This window comes from Sceloporus occidentalis, unplaced genomic scaffold, assembly GCF_023333645.1.
Source record: "Sceloporus occidentalis isolate IW3139 unplaced genomic scaffold, rSceOcc1.0.p SCAF_3, whole genome shotgun sequence".
Classification (NCBI taxonomy): domain Eukaryota; kingdom Metazoa; phylum Chordata; class Lepidosauria; order Squamata; family Phrynosomatidae; genus Sceloporus; species Sceloporus occidentalis.
In genome coordinates this window covers 4,868,553-4,885,000 of record NW_028316983.1, presented here as the reverse complement: position 1 = coordinate 4,885,000, position 16,448 = coordinate 4,868,553, and the positions used below count along the sequence as shown (strand labels likewise).

At 44.5% G+C, this 16,448-nt stretch overlaps 1 protein-coding gene across 1 annotated transcript in view; it reads right to left on the bottom strand.

Moving 5' to 3' along the window:
* Positions 1-16,026, bottom strand: part of ANGPT4 (angiopoietin 4) — a 51,980-nt gene extending 35,954 nt beyond the window's left edge. The window contains exon 1 of the mRNA XM_089518445.1: positions 15,694-16,026. Coding sequence (XP_089374571.1) covers positions 15,694-16,026 — 333 coding nt within the window. The remainder of the gene's footprint in view (positions 1-15,693) is intronic.
* Between the last annotated feature and the right edge of the window lie 422 nt (positions 16,027-16,448).

The following is a 16,448-nucleotide window of genomic DNA, read 5'->3' as shown; positions in this document are numbered from 1 at the left end:
GCCTATGCGCATTGGCCGATCCAGAAGGCCGCCCAGGTGTGGATGAATGATACAATATGACGTGAAATCGGATCGGCAAAGCATATTGAGAGAGCGCGAATGTGGATGCCCAATGCGATATGACGTGAAATCGCATTGGCCAATGCGAATTGACGCTCAAGAAGCCCCCGTGTGGTAAGGTCCAGGGACAGTCCTAATTAATCCCCTGTCTTTCTACTGTTTCAGTTGCTTTAAAATGTCCCATTTCCCCTCTCTACCTCCCACTTCCCCCTTGAACCTTAGTTTACTTCAATTGCTACAAACTGAGTTTAAAGTGCAAAAGTATGTGATTTGCACTCAATTAATGCAGGGAGGGGAGGAGAGAAGGGGGAGAGTCTTGCTTTTCCCAGTGGGCTCTGGCAAAAGCAAACTGCTGCAGCCTCTCCTAGCTCCTTCCCTATCAATAACATTAGCCATCATGACCACACTCTGACCTTGCTTGGTCCCAGTTTTCATCTGTGAAACATTGGCAGATTTGGCACTGACAATTCTGCTTCATCCACTGCCATCCTACTTTTTCAGCAAGTTTTACAATGTCCCGGTTTCTCTCTCTTCCTCCCACTTTCCTCTTTTATGTTGAGCTTCTTCAGTTGCTGCAAACTGAGTTCAAAGTGTAAACGCTATTTGCAACCCAGTTAACTCAGGAGGGGAGAAAGCAGCAGAGAGGTGGAATCCTACACTTCCTTAAAGGCTCAAGCAAAAGCAAACTGCAGCAAGCTCTCCTAGCTTGTGCGCTTGTCCTCATTCATAACATTAGCCTGGGCGCATATCTCCCAGTTTTCATTTGTGAAAAGTTGGAGGTTACATGACACTAAACTGATAACCCTACTCAGCTATTGATTTAATCATTCTACTTGGGACGAACAATTGGATTTAAGCCTGAGACGGTTACTCAGTGGAGGTGGGAAAACACTCTGCACATGCACAGAAGCACCCTCTCCCCTTTCTCCTCACAAGTCAAGGGCTTGGCAAGTAGACCTTTGCTGGATTTTTCCTTTAACTTCCTGGCCTATAGTTTTGCTAAACTGTGGCATTCTTCCGCAGCCCCTCTGCCTCGCTCCCCTTCCCCTCCTCGCCATGCCTCCTGCTTGTTTTCTTAGGACCTGAATCCAAAGAAAACAGGTCCAATTAAGTGGTTCCAGCTGGATTTATGAAAAACAATCTTGTCTTGGAAGAGCCACATTGTAGCACAAGGGTCACAGGGACACGGGGATTTGGGAGAGCAAATGCCTCCTCGCTCTTTGGGAAAGCAAGGTTTCTTTGCCAGATTCTGCCATGGTTCTTTGGGATGTTGAATTTTTCTTTAAAAAGTCGATGCCGCAACAGGGCTCCCTGGGAGCCAATTCAAATATAAAACGGGCTGAAAGATAATCATGGCCTTACCTAGACACAAAGACATACCCTCCCAATTTGTCCCAATTTGGCAGGAACAATCCCATTAATCCTCTGTCATCCCACGTTTTCATTTGATTTTACAACGTCCTGGTTTCTCTCTCCTCCTCCCACTTTCCCCTTGGTCCTCAGCTTCTTCCATTGCTGCAAACTGAGTGCAAAGTGCAAACGTTGTTTGTACCCAACCCAGAAGAGGTGGGAGGAGAGGAAAGCTGGGATCTTTCTCTTAATACATTGGTAAGCAGTATAGAAATGTACTTGTTATTGCTATTGCTATTGCTTTTCCTTGTCTTATCAGACAAAAGCAAACTTCTGCAACTTCTTCTATATTGCGTGTTCTTTCTCATTACTCATTTTTGCCATCTTAGAATCATAGAATCACAGTTGGAAGAGACCGCAAGGGCCATCCAGTCCAACCCCATTCTGCCAGGCAGGAAATCTAAATCAAAGCATCCCCGACAGGTGGCCATCCAGCCTCTGTTTAAAGACCTCTAAGGAAGGAGACTCCGCTACACTCTGAGGGAGTTTGTTCCACTGTCAAACAGCCCTTACTGTCAGGAAGTTCCTTCTAATGTTGAGGTGGAATCTCTTTTCCTGTAGCTTTCATCCATTGTTCCAGGTCCTAGTCTCTGGAGTAGCAGAGAACAAGCTAGCTCTCTCTTCAATATGACATCCCTTCAAGTATTAAACAGAAAGGCAGGAAAGAGATCATAGAATCCTAGGAGATTACTGCACTAGGGTAAAAGCGTTCCCCAATGCGTTCTCACGGGTGCGAGCCTGGAACGTGACGAGGGCCAGAACGCTAGTTTACCACACAGCGGAACGCCGCCGTCGCCACCGGGCGTTCCAAATGTGTTCCAAATGTGTTCCAGGGAGGCCATTTCTGGGAACGGTTTCAAAACCGTTCCCAGAAATGGCCTCCCTGGAACACATTGGGAACACATTTGGAACACATTTGGAACGCCCGGCAGCGACGGCGGTGGCGTTCCGCTGTGCGGTAAACTAGCGTTCTGGCCCTCGTCACGTTCCAGGCTCGCGCCCGTGAGAACGCATTGGGGAACGCTTTTACCCTAGTGCGGTAATCTCCATAGACTCATACTATGACCAGACTCTGGGTGCAACCATGCTGTAGAAATAATGCAGCTTTGACACCACTTTTACTGCCATGGCTCCATCCTAGAAAATAATAAGATGGGTAGCTTTGTGAGGCACCAGCACTCTTGGGCAGAGCAGGCTAAAGACCTTATGAAACTACAAATCCCAGGATTCCATAAGCTGGAGCTACAGCACTGAAGAGTGGTGTCAAACTGCATTATTCCTACAGTGTAGATTCACCCTTTGATGTTGCTTGGCCGCATGTATTCCAGTTTTCATTTGTGAAATATTGGAGAGCATAGAGATATGGTCAGAACAGGAAGGAAACAAGGGAGAATTCTGTGCGAATCCTGATTTTTGGATAGGGCTGTTGAAGTAGCATGCTGCTATTTCACCCCAGCACTCATTTGAAATAAATTTCATCCTCTCTAGCAGCGTTCGGTTAACAAAACCATTTCCCAGTAGCAACCTCCAAAGCAGCTGTGTACACAGTAGAAGTGCAGGACTTAGAAGTGCAAGGGGACATTCCTTTGGAAGAGGAGGGCAAGGAGCGTCTGCGCTTGAAAATGTCTACAGCTTTGCCAAGAAAGGTGGCAGACTGCTGAGCATAAGGAGCCTTATCACACTGAGGCTTTTGCAGCTTTTTGCAGCTCAGATCCGACGTGACCGCGGGCCCAACGATGTGAATTCACATGATAATGTGATGTGTTATCGCACACAATTCCTTTCTATGGGGGCTCCTTCCATGACGCTTCCGCAGTGAAGCCAAAGTGACTCCTCATTTTGATGAATTTAGGAAAAAAGTGAATTCACAGAATTTGCTTCCAAGCTCCCTTTGATTTCACTCCGAATTGGTCTGGTGTGGAATGCAACTTTCCCATGATGTGGCTCTGCAATTTCCCCTCAGTTCCTTTCTGTGGTCCTTTCAATTTCAGGGCAACTTTCAGGGCAACTCATTTTTTGGGAATATATATATGTGTGTATGTGCGTGAATGTGAATATACAGATGTCTGTCTATCTATCTATCTATCTATCTATCTATCTATCTATCTACCTATCTATCTGTGTGTGTGTGTGTTGAAATTGCTGAAATGGAAGGGAAATTAAAAAAAGGGGGATGAAGAAGACACAGAAATATTCATGAGGCAAATATTCACGCAATCACGCAATTACTCAAAACAGGGAACAAGAACTTGCACGCCTTTTCACCCCAGAAGCGTACAAGGTCACGATGCGTTCAGACCCCCACTGAGCATGCTCAAGGTGCCATTTCGAATCGTTGGATGCCACCAGTGTGGTAATACAATTTGCGCTCACTCCACTTTGCTTGACTCTGCATCACGTGATTTGCATTGGATTCAATTCCCCCTCAATTTGGAAGGGCAACCAGGTGTGATAAAACATTCACGTTATAACGTGAATTCATATAGCTGAACCAGGAGTCACCTCGGATCTGAGCTGCAAAAACCTCCGTGTGATAAACACCAAGGAAAGACATCATAAAAAGGGAATTCTGATTTTTTTAACCTTTATTTGCACATGCCTATGGAATTAATTGATAAACTGACCAACACTGCATTGACTAGCGATACTATCACATGGGGAAAATCAGGGGATCCAAAAGTCATTTTCCTGGGAAAGTCATGTGATCGCGGTGAAGATTTTCAGACGACGTCGCAATCTAATAGGACTTAGGGGCTCAACAGCCCACCCCTAAGAGGTTGCTCTGTCGCCATGCCCCACGTCAGCATTTATTGCAATCTGTTTAGGCCCTCATCCTGGGAAGAACCAGGAGGTTGACCATAGAGTTGTGCTGGAAAACCTAGACATTCTTAGAGAGAAAATTTCTCTAGGCATTTCTAGGTCCTCCAACGTGATTCTATGATCAGTCTCTGGCAGATGTTGACCATAGAGTTGCACTAAAGGACCTAGATACCTAAAGAGGTGTTCTCTTAGGTAAAAAGGACAGTGTTTTTTTATTTGCGTTTTTTTCACATTCATGGGGATCCTTCACCCAGAGAATGTAGAGGGGCCACTGTAGTTGGGACTCGGCTCAGCAATGGGGAGGGAAGAGGCGGTTCTGGCAAAAGCAACCTGCTGCACCCCCTGCTAGCATCTGTGTGCTTTGTCAATATCTTTTGCCATCTTGATCACATTCTGATGTTTTTTGGCCACAAGCAATGTCAAGAGGGCAAAGAAAATGGTGAAAGGTCTGGAAACCATGAAGCCCTATGAGGAATGACATAGGGAGCTGGGGATGTTTTGCCTGGAGAAGAGAAGATTAAGACGGGATATGATTGCCCTGTTCAAATATTTGAAGGGATGTCATATTGAGGAGGGAGCAGGCTTGTTTTCTGCTGCTCCAGAGACTAGAACATAGAACAATGGATGCAAGCTACAGGAAAAGAGATTACACCGGCCCTAAATATTAGGAAGAATGTCTTGACGGTAAGAGCTGTTGGATAGTTGAACAGTCTCCCTTGAAGTGTGGTGGGGTCTCCTTTGGAGGTTTTTAAGCAGAGGTTGCATCTATACGGCAGAAGTAATCCAGTTTGACACTGCTTTAACTGTCCTGGCTCATTGCTATCAGATTTTAGGAACTGGAGTTTATTGTGGCCCCAGAGAGTCATGGAGCTCTGCTCTGGGCCCACAACAAATTCCAGTTCTCAGAGTTCCATAGCATGCAGCAGGGCAGTTAAAATGGTCTCAAACCAGATTATTTCTGCGGTGTGGATGCAGCCAGAGGCTGGATTGTTCTCTGTTGGGGGTACTTTGATTGTGTCTTCCTGCATGGCAGAATCAGATTGTACTGGATAGACCTTGGTGTCTCTTCCAATTCTCTGATTCTGATGGTTTTCATCTGTGATTTCTGGATGTTAAGACTTAAAGACTGGGTGGGCAAATCTGCCCCCTTTCAGTTTCATTGCATTTTTTTTTTTAATTTCAATTTTTCACTGCCTAGTTTTCCTGGTTTGCCAAGTTGCTGCAGCTGAAAGACAGGAATTCACTTACACCACATGGAAATATACTGACATCTTGCAACCGTATGTGCCCTATGTGCACACAGACATGAAATGCATGCATGTCCAAATGACTCCTTTCCACTGACAGATTTTCACGGGCACTTAAACCTGAAGAAAAGGAGCAGGGTGTACATCGATATATCCTCCAATTTGGCAGGGACAAAAAATTCTCTGCCTTCCCACTTATCCAGGTGGAAAAGCTCACTTCAGTTGCTGGCAACTCAGCTCAAAATACCAAAGTAATTTGTACTCAATTAACACATTGGGTGTGTTTGCATGAAATTATACCCTTTTCTGCAAGCAAATGCAAACTGCTGCAACTGCTGCTAGCTTGTGCATCCTTTGTCATTAATAACTTTTGGCATCTAGATCACACTGTTGCCATTGCCACACTACAGAATGAATGCAGTTTGATACAGCTTTAACTGCTATGGCCCCATCCTATGGAATCCTGGGGTCTGTAGTTTGTTGTGGACCCAGAGTTCTCAGAGAAGACTAAATATCTCGCAGAATGACAAATCCCAGAATTTCATTGCTTTGAGCCACAGCAGTTAAAGCAATGATGTGGTCCTAGATGTCGCTTGGCTACATGTGTCCCGGTTTTCATCTGCTAAACGTTGGCAGGTATGCATCAACAGTGTTTTGAAAAGCCATGCCCACCAAGTCCTGTTTTATAGAAACACGTTATTTTATTTTATGGCATCTTTCCCCCAGGATGGGACCCAAGGCGGCTACCAGGACAACCAAGTAAAAATGTTAAAACCAATTTAAGAAAAGTGATAAAAGAGAGATTGAATGTCAGACTCCCATCGTTTGCCAAGTATCTGCTTTGCAGGAATGCAAACAGAAGGCAGGTGGTCTGGGAGCACTGCTCTCCCTTATGCCTGGCTTTCTCTTTCTTATGAGAAGAACATGAGCCGACTTTCACTCTGGTGCTGAATTCCAGAGGTTCTCCGGAGCTGTTTTGGGACTCTCTGCTTCTGCTCCCCAGCCAAAAGGAGACAGAGTTATTTGCAGGTCTGACGCAAGCAGCCCTGGCTCAGCTTGACAGATCAGAGGTTAGAGGGCACTGGAAAGAAAAGAGGATTTTTATTCCCACTCTGGAGTTTATCACACAAAGGAGATCAGGAGTTTATCCCATGAATAGCCCAGAAAAAAATCACGTAATTGCGCATAACGATTTCACACGACATCGAATAAAACCCGCCATTGAATTGGTCACAAAGAAGCATTAATGCACATCTTTTTACTTTTCGGGATTTCAGCAACAATGCATTTCGATATCATTTTATTTGCGCAATTGCGTGTGATAATAATTTGGGCAATTACTCACCATTTCTACTTCATTTACAGGATGCTTTAAATGCGCTTTAATCTCTCTTTAATGCTGAAACCAGCCCCAGTGTGATAAATTCCTCTGACAGCTCCTGTTTTGAAGGCAAAAGGCGGCAAAAAGAGGAGAAGTGGATGGAAAGCCTTTTTCTGAGCTCCACCAACTTCCCAGGCAGATTTGTTGGGAACAAGAGAGAGGGTCTTCTTGGTGACTGCTCCCAGACTTTGGAGCTCTTTCCTTAAGAAAGCCAGGATGGCGCTCTCTTGGCTCTCTTCCCACCAACAAATGAAAACTTCCCTATTCCTTTTGGAATGGACTGGCTTTCAATGGTGTGTTTTGTTGTTTGTATATCCTATAATTTTATTATTATTTTATTATAAGGTCACCCAGAGGGTTTCATGGCTGAGCAGAGAATCGAACCCAGGGTCTCCAGAGTCATAGTCCAACACTCAAACCAGTACTTAACATTTAAATAGTTGTAATTCTATAGAATGCTTAATTGCTTTTTAAAATAATAATAATAATAATAATAATAATAATAATAATAATAATAATAATAGATATTTTATTGATGCTTTTGTCTGTTTCTAATCTTTTCTAGTTTTATAGCAGCCTAAGTACCTTAAAGGCCCCAGATTCTGTCTGATCATGGAAGCTAAGCAGGTTCAGCCCTGGTTAGTACTCAGATGGAATCCCAGATGCTATAGGCTCAATTTCAGAGAAAGGAACCAGCAAATGGATGAAACCAATTATCTGGACCCATTTCAAACTGGCTTCAGAGCAGGTTATGGAGTTGAGTCTGCCATGGTCGCTTTAGTTGATGAATCTCCGTCTGGGCATCGACAGGGGAAGTGTGACTTTATTGGTGCTTTTGGACATCTCAGCGGCTTTCAATACCATTGACCATGGTATCCTTCTGGGACACCTGAGGGAGTTGGGCATCGGGGGCACTGCGCTCCAGTGGTTCCGATCCTACCTCTCAGGCAGGTTCCAGATGGTGCAGTTGGGGGACGCTTGTTCCTCTAAGAGGGAACTTACATCTGGTGTCCCTCAGGGAGCTATCTTGTCCCCCACTTTGTTTAACATTTACATGAAACTGCTGGGAGAGATCATCTGGAGACACGGGGCACGGTGTTATCAGTATGCTGATGACACCCAAATATGTTTCTCTGTGCCCCCGACTGATTCAGTGACTAAGGCTGGCATCTCTCTTCTGAATGCCTGCCTGGAGTCGGTAATGGTCTGGATGAAGGAAAACAAACTCAGCCTGAATCCAGAGAAAACAGAAGTACTGGTGATAGGTTCCCCAGGCCTTAGAAAGGAAATTTATCCACCTGTCCTGAATGGGGTCACACTTCCCCTGAAGGATGAAGTTCGCAGTTCAGGAGTACTTCTGGACTCGTCTCTGCAATTGACATCTCAAGTAGATGCGACGGTCAGAAGTGCTTGCTATCAACTTCGGTTGATACGCCAACTGCGACCCTACCTGGGCCAAAGGGACCTTGAAACTGTGGTACATGCTCTGGTAACCTCTCGCTTGAATTTCTGTAATGCGCTCTACATGGGGCAACCCTTGTACCAAGCCCGGAAGCTTCAGTTAGTACAAAATATGGTGGCCAGATTGGTCACCGGTGCGTCCAGGTTTGACCATATAACACCTATTCTGAAAGATCTGCACTGGCTGCCTATTCGCTTCCGAGCACAATACAAGGTGTTGGTTATTACCTATAAAGCCCTACATGGCTTGGGCCCGAGTTACTTGAGGGACCACATCTCCCCATATAATCCGCCCCGCACACTCAGGACATCCGGGAAGAACTTGCTGGAAATTCCACCTTCTAAATATGTTATTACATCCCAGATGGCCTTCTCAGTAGCGGCCCCACAAATCTGGAATAGTCTTCCCGAGGAGCTCCGTCTTATCACCCCCCTGGAAATATTTAAAAAGAGGCTTAAAACCTTCCTCTTCTGTAAAGCCTTCCCCCCTGAAAAATGAAGTTATGTACTTGATCCCATCGACTCTCTGCCTCACCCTATTGAATGACTGTTTTTATATCTGTATATTGTACATTGTGTTATTGGTTTTTATCTATTTTATGATATGTTTGTAATTGGTTTTAATTCTATGTAAACTGCTTTGATCTTTTGGAAAAGCAGTATATAAATAAAATTTATTATATTATTATTATTACAACCAGCCCTGTGGATTCTTTGCCTAAGAAAACCCTATGAAATTCATTGGGTCGCCATAAGTCGAAAGGCATCTGGAAAGCAACAAACAGAACATTGTATATTCTGTCAGCTATCTTGAGTCTCCATATGGAGATATCAATGAATAAAATAAAACAATAATAATAGCAACCTGTTCCCTTGTTCGTATTTTAATACATTTTCCTTCCTTCCTTCCTTCCTTCCTTCCTTTTGATGTCTACCAGTCGTTCTCCTCAAAAAGTGGGTCTCAAGGCAGCAAACAAGAATGGAAATAGACCAAGTACAAATATCCTCAAATTATCAGTTCTTCTTTTTTCTTTTTTTCTTACACAACTATCTCTTTACATTTTTTATTATGGCAACAGAAATAACATACCAGCTCTAGATTCATGGTCCCCTTGATAAAATAAGTACAAATTAACCCTGAATGATCAGCATTGCCTCATTTTTTAACACATGCAAACAAGTATTTCTCCATATTTCTTATTCATAACAAGAGAAACAATGTCCAGAATGCACATATCCTTCATTAAATTAAGTACAAAATAATTATTCCTGAATGATTGCCTCCCTTTTCCTTTTATTATTATTATTTTTAGGACAGAAGATATCTTGATTCCTTTTAGGCTGCATCTGCACTGCAGAATTAATGCAGGTTGACATCGCTTTAACATGGCTCAATGCTATGGGATTCTGAGAGTTGTAGTTTGTTGTGGCACCAGAGCTCTCTGACAGAGAAGGCTAAATATCTCACAAAACTACAAATCCCAGGATTCCACAGCATTGAGTCAAAGTGGTGACAAACTGGATTATTTCTGCAGTGCAGATGCAGCCTTAAGCTTCCAATGAAGTTTATGTTACTGCAGAAACATGCAGAAAGAAGAAAGTTCTCTTTTTAGAATGCTTCTAGGGGTAATGTCCTCATTTTACCTCTATGTATCTGGACTCTTGCTCTAGATTTCATGATCACCTCAATTAAATGTGTACAAATTGTCCCTGACTTCTTTCTGATTTTTCTCTCCTCATGCTCTGAATCCTATTGGTAGCACCAACTAGAATTGGGTTTCAGGGCCATGCTGGCATTTGAACCCTGGTCTCTAGTGTCATAGTCCAACACGCAAACAACTATGCCATGTTGGCTGTCCTCCAACTAGAGCAGACTTTTTTAAACAACAGCATTTAGTTAAGTCTTGACTTACCAGTTGACCTACAGATGATGTCTACTCTAAGTAGGACTAAACAATAGGATATAGGCACCTTTGGTTGTTTATGTAATGCAACATTGGATGACTTGTGCATTTTAGATTTCCACTCTTTGACATTGCCTTCTGTTGGTGAACCAAAGTTGTCACAGCTACCCTTCCATGAATGAAAACAAGCACGCATCCGTTTCTGGGGACAGGGCTGCAAAACTCCTCTGGGAACCTAAATTTACATGAGCCCCGGAAGGAAGACGGGATTTAAAAAAGGAAGCCAACATTTCAGAACATCCTTGGGAAACCACATCCTCTGACCCCTGTGTCCCGCTCCAGTTCCAAATACGGAGCTGAAAGTAGGGACATTTGGGAAAAGAGAGGTTGGTGGTACTCACTGGAGGAACAGACACACACTGTGTGCAATATTCACATACTCTTCCTGATAATGATTATTCAGCATAGTAACAGAATCATAAGTTGGAAGGGATCCCAAGGGCCATCTATTCCAACCCTCTGTCAATGCAGGAATCCACAGCTAAAGTATCTCTGAGAAGTGGCTATCCAACTTTGTTTCAAAACCCACTCTTTCTAACTGTCCTGGAGGTTAGTCTAGATATTTTTAGCACAAATCTGTGAATAATCTCACTCTTGCATTCTGTTTTTGTTGTGTACAATATTGTTTTTAATCGAAACCGCATCTCTGTGCATCTCTGAAAGTTCTGTTGCTCATGTGTTGTTAGCACTGCGGATAAAGATGAAGTCGAACATGCAAATGTACAGTGGGCCCTTCCCTTATGCAGGGGATCCATTCTGGACCCCCATGTAAGGGAAATCCCACATACAGTATGCTCATGACCCATTGCAAACAATGGAGTGCATGCTCGTGGTGCGGTGCAGCATATGCACCACGTGCAGGTGCACCATTTGTTTCAATGTCTGTGCAACTTCAGCATATGCTTGAATCTGCATACGGTGCACCCGCATATGGCGCGGGCACACTGTATTCAAAATATGTTTAAGGCGTGCAGAGTTTTATCCCAGTTTATCTCAGGTCTATTCACATTGGTTATTCACACAGCCAACAATGCAAATCTTTTAGGAAAACTTGAGGGGAAAAACTGGGTTAAGAGGGATTTTTAGCGGCATCCTCCCCAAACTTAATTCTATGCATTCAAAATTCAAGTGAACAACAAAGATTCAACTGGGATTCTACAGGAATTATTTTCACCATCTGAATAACCTGCTGCTGATGTGGCAGGGACACTCCAGATTAATCCTCTGCCATCCCACTTTTTCAGCTGCTTTTAAAATGTCCCAGTTTCTTTTATCTCCTCCCACTTTCCTCTTTTGTTCTCAGCTTATTTCAGCTGCTGTCAAAATGTGTTCAATGTTATTTGCACTCAATCAACTTAGGGCTTTTCTACACTGGGAGGGGGACCAACATACTCACCGAAAAGTCAGTGCTGGAAGTCCTTATGATGCATGGCTACTCCCCAGGGAGATACTGAAGTTTTTGGCCCTTAACTCAACTTTGTTCCAAACTAAGTAATGTCAAGGAAAAAGCTGGTGTTTCCCAGAAACCCTGGAGTGACCTTTGGTTCTTTTGTTGCAAGGACAGCTGGATCAGGTCTGATTCAACCTGATCCATTGCCCACATACCAAGAACAGTGCAATCCCCCTTCCTTGTACTTAGCAGCAGAGGGAAAGGTAATGGCCTGTTTTCAGAGCTCCTGCAACCACTTCTTTGCAGGCAGGAGTTCTGTGTAAAGCCTGCCTGACACACTGTCGTTTTTGCTAAGGTCAGAACAGGGTGCCTGTGTCATCAACAAGGAGGAGATCACTCTTCTTGACCACGTGGTGGGGCAGCCCATTCTGATCCCAGCAGAAGTGATGGTGTGAGGCTGCAGTGGCAATGGCAATGGCACCAAAGAGTATAGGCCAGTGGGGCCAATGCAGTGTCAGCCTGGCTGGCTGGTGTGCACAACAATGCAGCATCACACTGATTTCAGCCAGGTGCATGTGATTGCCATTGTGGTTGCTCCAGGATTCCAGGAGCTGTAGTTCAAAAAAGAGAGAGAAGAATTTCTCCAGGGTCTGGATCCAACTTTCTCCCCATGTGTCTCAGAAATGCTTTTATTTTAGAAACATTTTAATGTGTTATCTACTTTAATTTTGTAAGCCACTTTGATACCTAGGGCTGGCATATTAAAGCATCATCACCATCACCACTACCACTGCTAGAACCACAGTTATTTTCTTTTCCCAGAGGCACTGAGTCTCAATTGGTAGGTCTCACTAGTACCTAATCTTTCACTAATCCTATTTTCATACTTTCTAAGGCACCTTGTAAATCATCTTCTTTCTCTCTTTTTTTTCCCAGGGCCAGCAGAATTGAAGACAAAGAGAGGGGGAAGTTTATGAAATACTGAGACATACAAATTTCTGGATTTGGAGAGAGATAGTATCCTCTGGAAGAGCCAGTATAGTGTAGTGGTTTGAGTGTTGGACTAGGACTCTGGAGGCCAGGGTTTGAATCGCCACTCAGACATGGAAACCTCTGGGTGACCATGGGCAAGTTGCATTCTCTCAGCCTCAGAGGAAGGCAAAGGCAAATCCCCTCTGAACAAACCTTGCCACCCCCACCCCCCCCCCCCCCAAAAAAAAACAGTGATAGGTAAGAACACAAGAACAAGGAAAGTATTATGAAAGTATAAAGATTCCAAAAATGTATTTGTACAATAATCAAGACTATTTATGAAGGTTTGCCTTAGGGTCACAATAAGTCAGAAACAACTTGAAGGCACACAATAGTAGCATAACAAACAAATGGAGATTCAGCCCCTCTGGGAAAAGACACCAACTGTACTTCCATTGGTGAGGGGTGCTCTAGAATCAATTCCAAATGGACTGACCAAATGTGTGAATGGAATTGCCAGAGATGAGATCACAACAGCAATTGCAAATGTCACATTATCTGTCAAGACCGCAGAATCAGAGATAGACTCCAAACCTGAGAATCCAAATCATTGATGGTCCAAAACTGCTGTCAGCAAGGTGGTCTATATGTAAGTGTATAATGTGAATTGCTGTGGATTTTTGTACTTTTGGATTGATTAACTGTCTTCACTTTCCTGCACAAATGTGCATATATTTTCCCACCCCCTGCTGAAAAGGTGTAGCTATTCAGATCCATGTAAAGTGAATGGATGGCGGATGGCCCAGGGTGACCAGACATCCTCTTTTTCCAAGACGTCCTACATTTCAACCTTCTGTCCAGGAGGAATTTCAAACTGCCCTAATTTTTGAGCATGATTAAGAAGCATGCATTTACATTTCTAAGAGTGTTTTTAGCTTTTATTTGGTAATGTCCTCCATTTTTCCTGAAAGTTCTACATTTTGCAGTGCCTTGTCCTCCTTTCAGGTTAGGACATCAGATCACCCTGCAGAAGGCCACACATTTTGATAATGCGCATACTCGCAGATATTCACAGATACTCCATCAAAACGGTCGATATAGCTGGGTATACCATTCCTGGATATACCTAACCATGCAACTGAGGTGGTCCCACTGTTTGGTGCTGTTCATGTAACTCCCAGAATCTGGAGGTAGTTGACTTCACCTCTGGGGATCTCACTATCTGCTCCAGTAACCCCAATGGGCAGCAGACTCCACTGCCCTGCAGATACATACTGTACAAGATTTGGGGGTTTGAGATCTCAACTTTGGGGTCCCAGGGGTCACATAGGGACAACAGGCTGTACTTTGCCCACATCTGCCAATATCTGGGCAGAAGTGACTATGTGCTACCCAGGGAAAATCCTCATCCCAGTTCCAAAAGACATTGAGCCCTTTGCAAGGTCTCCAGTTATAGGGGTAGTTTTGCACCGCTGTCGATCAGGTTTAACTGCATTGAACTGTTGGACTAAAAAGTCTCAAAGGCAGTCACCCCCAATGTCTAGAAATGCTGCCATTGTTGCTTAGTTTGCAGTAAAAAAGCAAAATGATGGGGCTCCAGTTGGCCCATGAACTGAAGCCGTCAGACTGAGCCCCAAACTGACTATGTAGTGGAAAAGTTGCATAATCTTCACAGTCTCAGGAATAGTGCTTCACTATTTCATAGGCTTTTCCAGGAGAAAACTCAACTGAAACTGTCACTTGGATCAGCACTCAAGCTCAAGGCGTGGTTGGGACAGTTCCCCAACTTGGGCATGTTGTGAGCAGATCCACTGGAAGGCTAGCATTATGCAGTGGTGGATCAGGCTTGGTAATGGATCAGGCTTGGCCCTGGTGCCAGAGCCCCTTTCAGACCTCTGGGCAACCCCCTTGCCTGCATTTTGGCCAAGATGTCAGAAGCTGAAATCTGATGTGAACCAACACCAACACACCATCTGTCTTTTTATGCTTTCCACTGCTATGAAATGGAACTGTGTACGGAAGTGAGCGCTGGACAGTGAAGAAAGCAGATAAGAAGAAAATTCTCATATGAGATGTGGTGATGGGGAAGAGTGTTGAGGTTACTGTGGATGTCTAGAAAGAGAAACAAATGGATTGTGGAAGAGATCAAGCCTGAACTCTCCCTGGAAGCCAAGCCAATCAAACTAAGGCTGTTGTACTTTGGTCACATCATGAGAAAGCAAGACTCATTAGAAAAGATAATAATACTAGGAAAGGTTGTCGAAAAAAAGGGAGGCCACTCACCAGATGGATAGACTCAGTCAGGTAGGTCATGGGCCTGAACCTGCAGAATCTGAACCGACAGGCTGAAAATAGGAAATGTCTTCTTCACAGGGTCACCATGAGTCAAGGTCTATTGGAAGGCAGCTAATAACATCAAATGCTACCAAATCGATTATTCTACCAACAAGGTTAAGAAGTGACATGATAGCCATGTTTGAATATTTGAAGAGATGTCATATTAAGGATGGAGCAAGCTTGTTTTCTGCTGCTCCAAAGACTAGGACATGAAGCAATGGATGCAAACTGCAGGAAAAGAGATTCCACCTAAACATCAAGAGGAAGGTCTTGATGGTATGAGCTGGACAGTTTGACAGTGGGCTATGCTGTTGCCTCAAAGTGTGGTGGAGTCTCCTTCTTTGGAGGTTTTTCAACAGAGGTTGGATATGTCAAAGTTGCTTTGACTGTGTATTCCTGGAGGGCAGGGGGTTAGACTGGATGGCCCTTGGGGTCCCTTCCAACTCTCTGATTCTATGAACCTGCCCCCAAATTCACATATGTTGTTCCATCTTGGCAGCATCATATCACAAGAGTGTGTGTGTGTGTGTGTGTGTGTGTATGCATCTGCATGCATGTCACCAGAAGGTGCACGAGGCCACCTAACCACTGCGAGCTGGGGAGCATTTGCTCCACTGGCACCATGGATAATGCACCCTTGCCCTCACATACCTTCAGCAGCCACTGGGTGTTATTCTCCAAGACTCTCTCAAGTTGCTGGACTCGCTGGCTGGACTGGTCTTCATCATCGGTTCTCAACAAAGGGTCAGCAGGCGAATCTCGCTGCAAGGTGTTGACATTGAAGGTGTCCCCTGGGTGCTGCTGGTGGCAAGGCAGAGGGTCAGCTTCGGGCAGGACGAAGGTGTAACTGCAGCGCCCCTGCTGCACACGGTGGGACCGACGTCGGATGCCACTCTCCAGCGCCCTCCTCTGGCTGCCCTCTGCCCAGAACAATGCCAGCAGGGAGCCAAAGGCCCAAATGTTGATGCTGACCACCTTCCACATGGTTGGAGGGGTGGCGTAGTGAGATCCACCACACACAAAACCCTCAGGAAGAGGTTAGGGAGACAAACACCAAATCTTGTGCAAGGTTTTGCCTCTGTTCCTCGTAATGTGCAGAAATCCTGTCACTTTAGAACTTCCTTTCACTGTCCTCGGTTGTTCTGTCTTTCCAGCTCCCCTTTCAGTTTTTCTGCTTGTTCTTTTATCATTCTGCTAGCTCCAGCAAAGATATTGGCCAGCCTTACCAAGAGAGAGAGAGAGAGAGAGAGAGAAAGAGAGAGAAGGGGGGGGGGATCCAGATGAGTTTGATGCTTCTCCTCTCCACCCCCAGTGGAAGAGCTCAAATTTCATATGGGATGTTTGACACACACACACACACACACACCGCTCTAAAGCCAAGACTGTTCTTGCCAGGCTCATACATA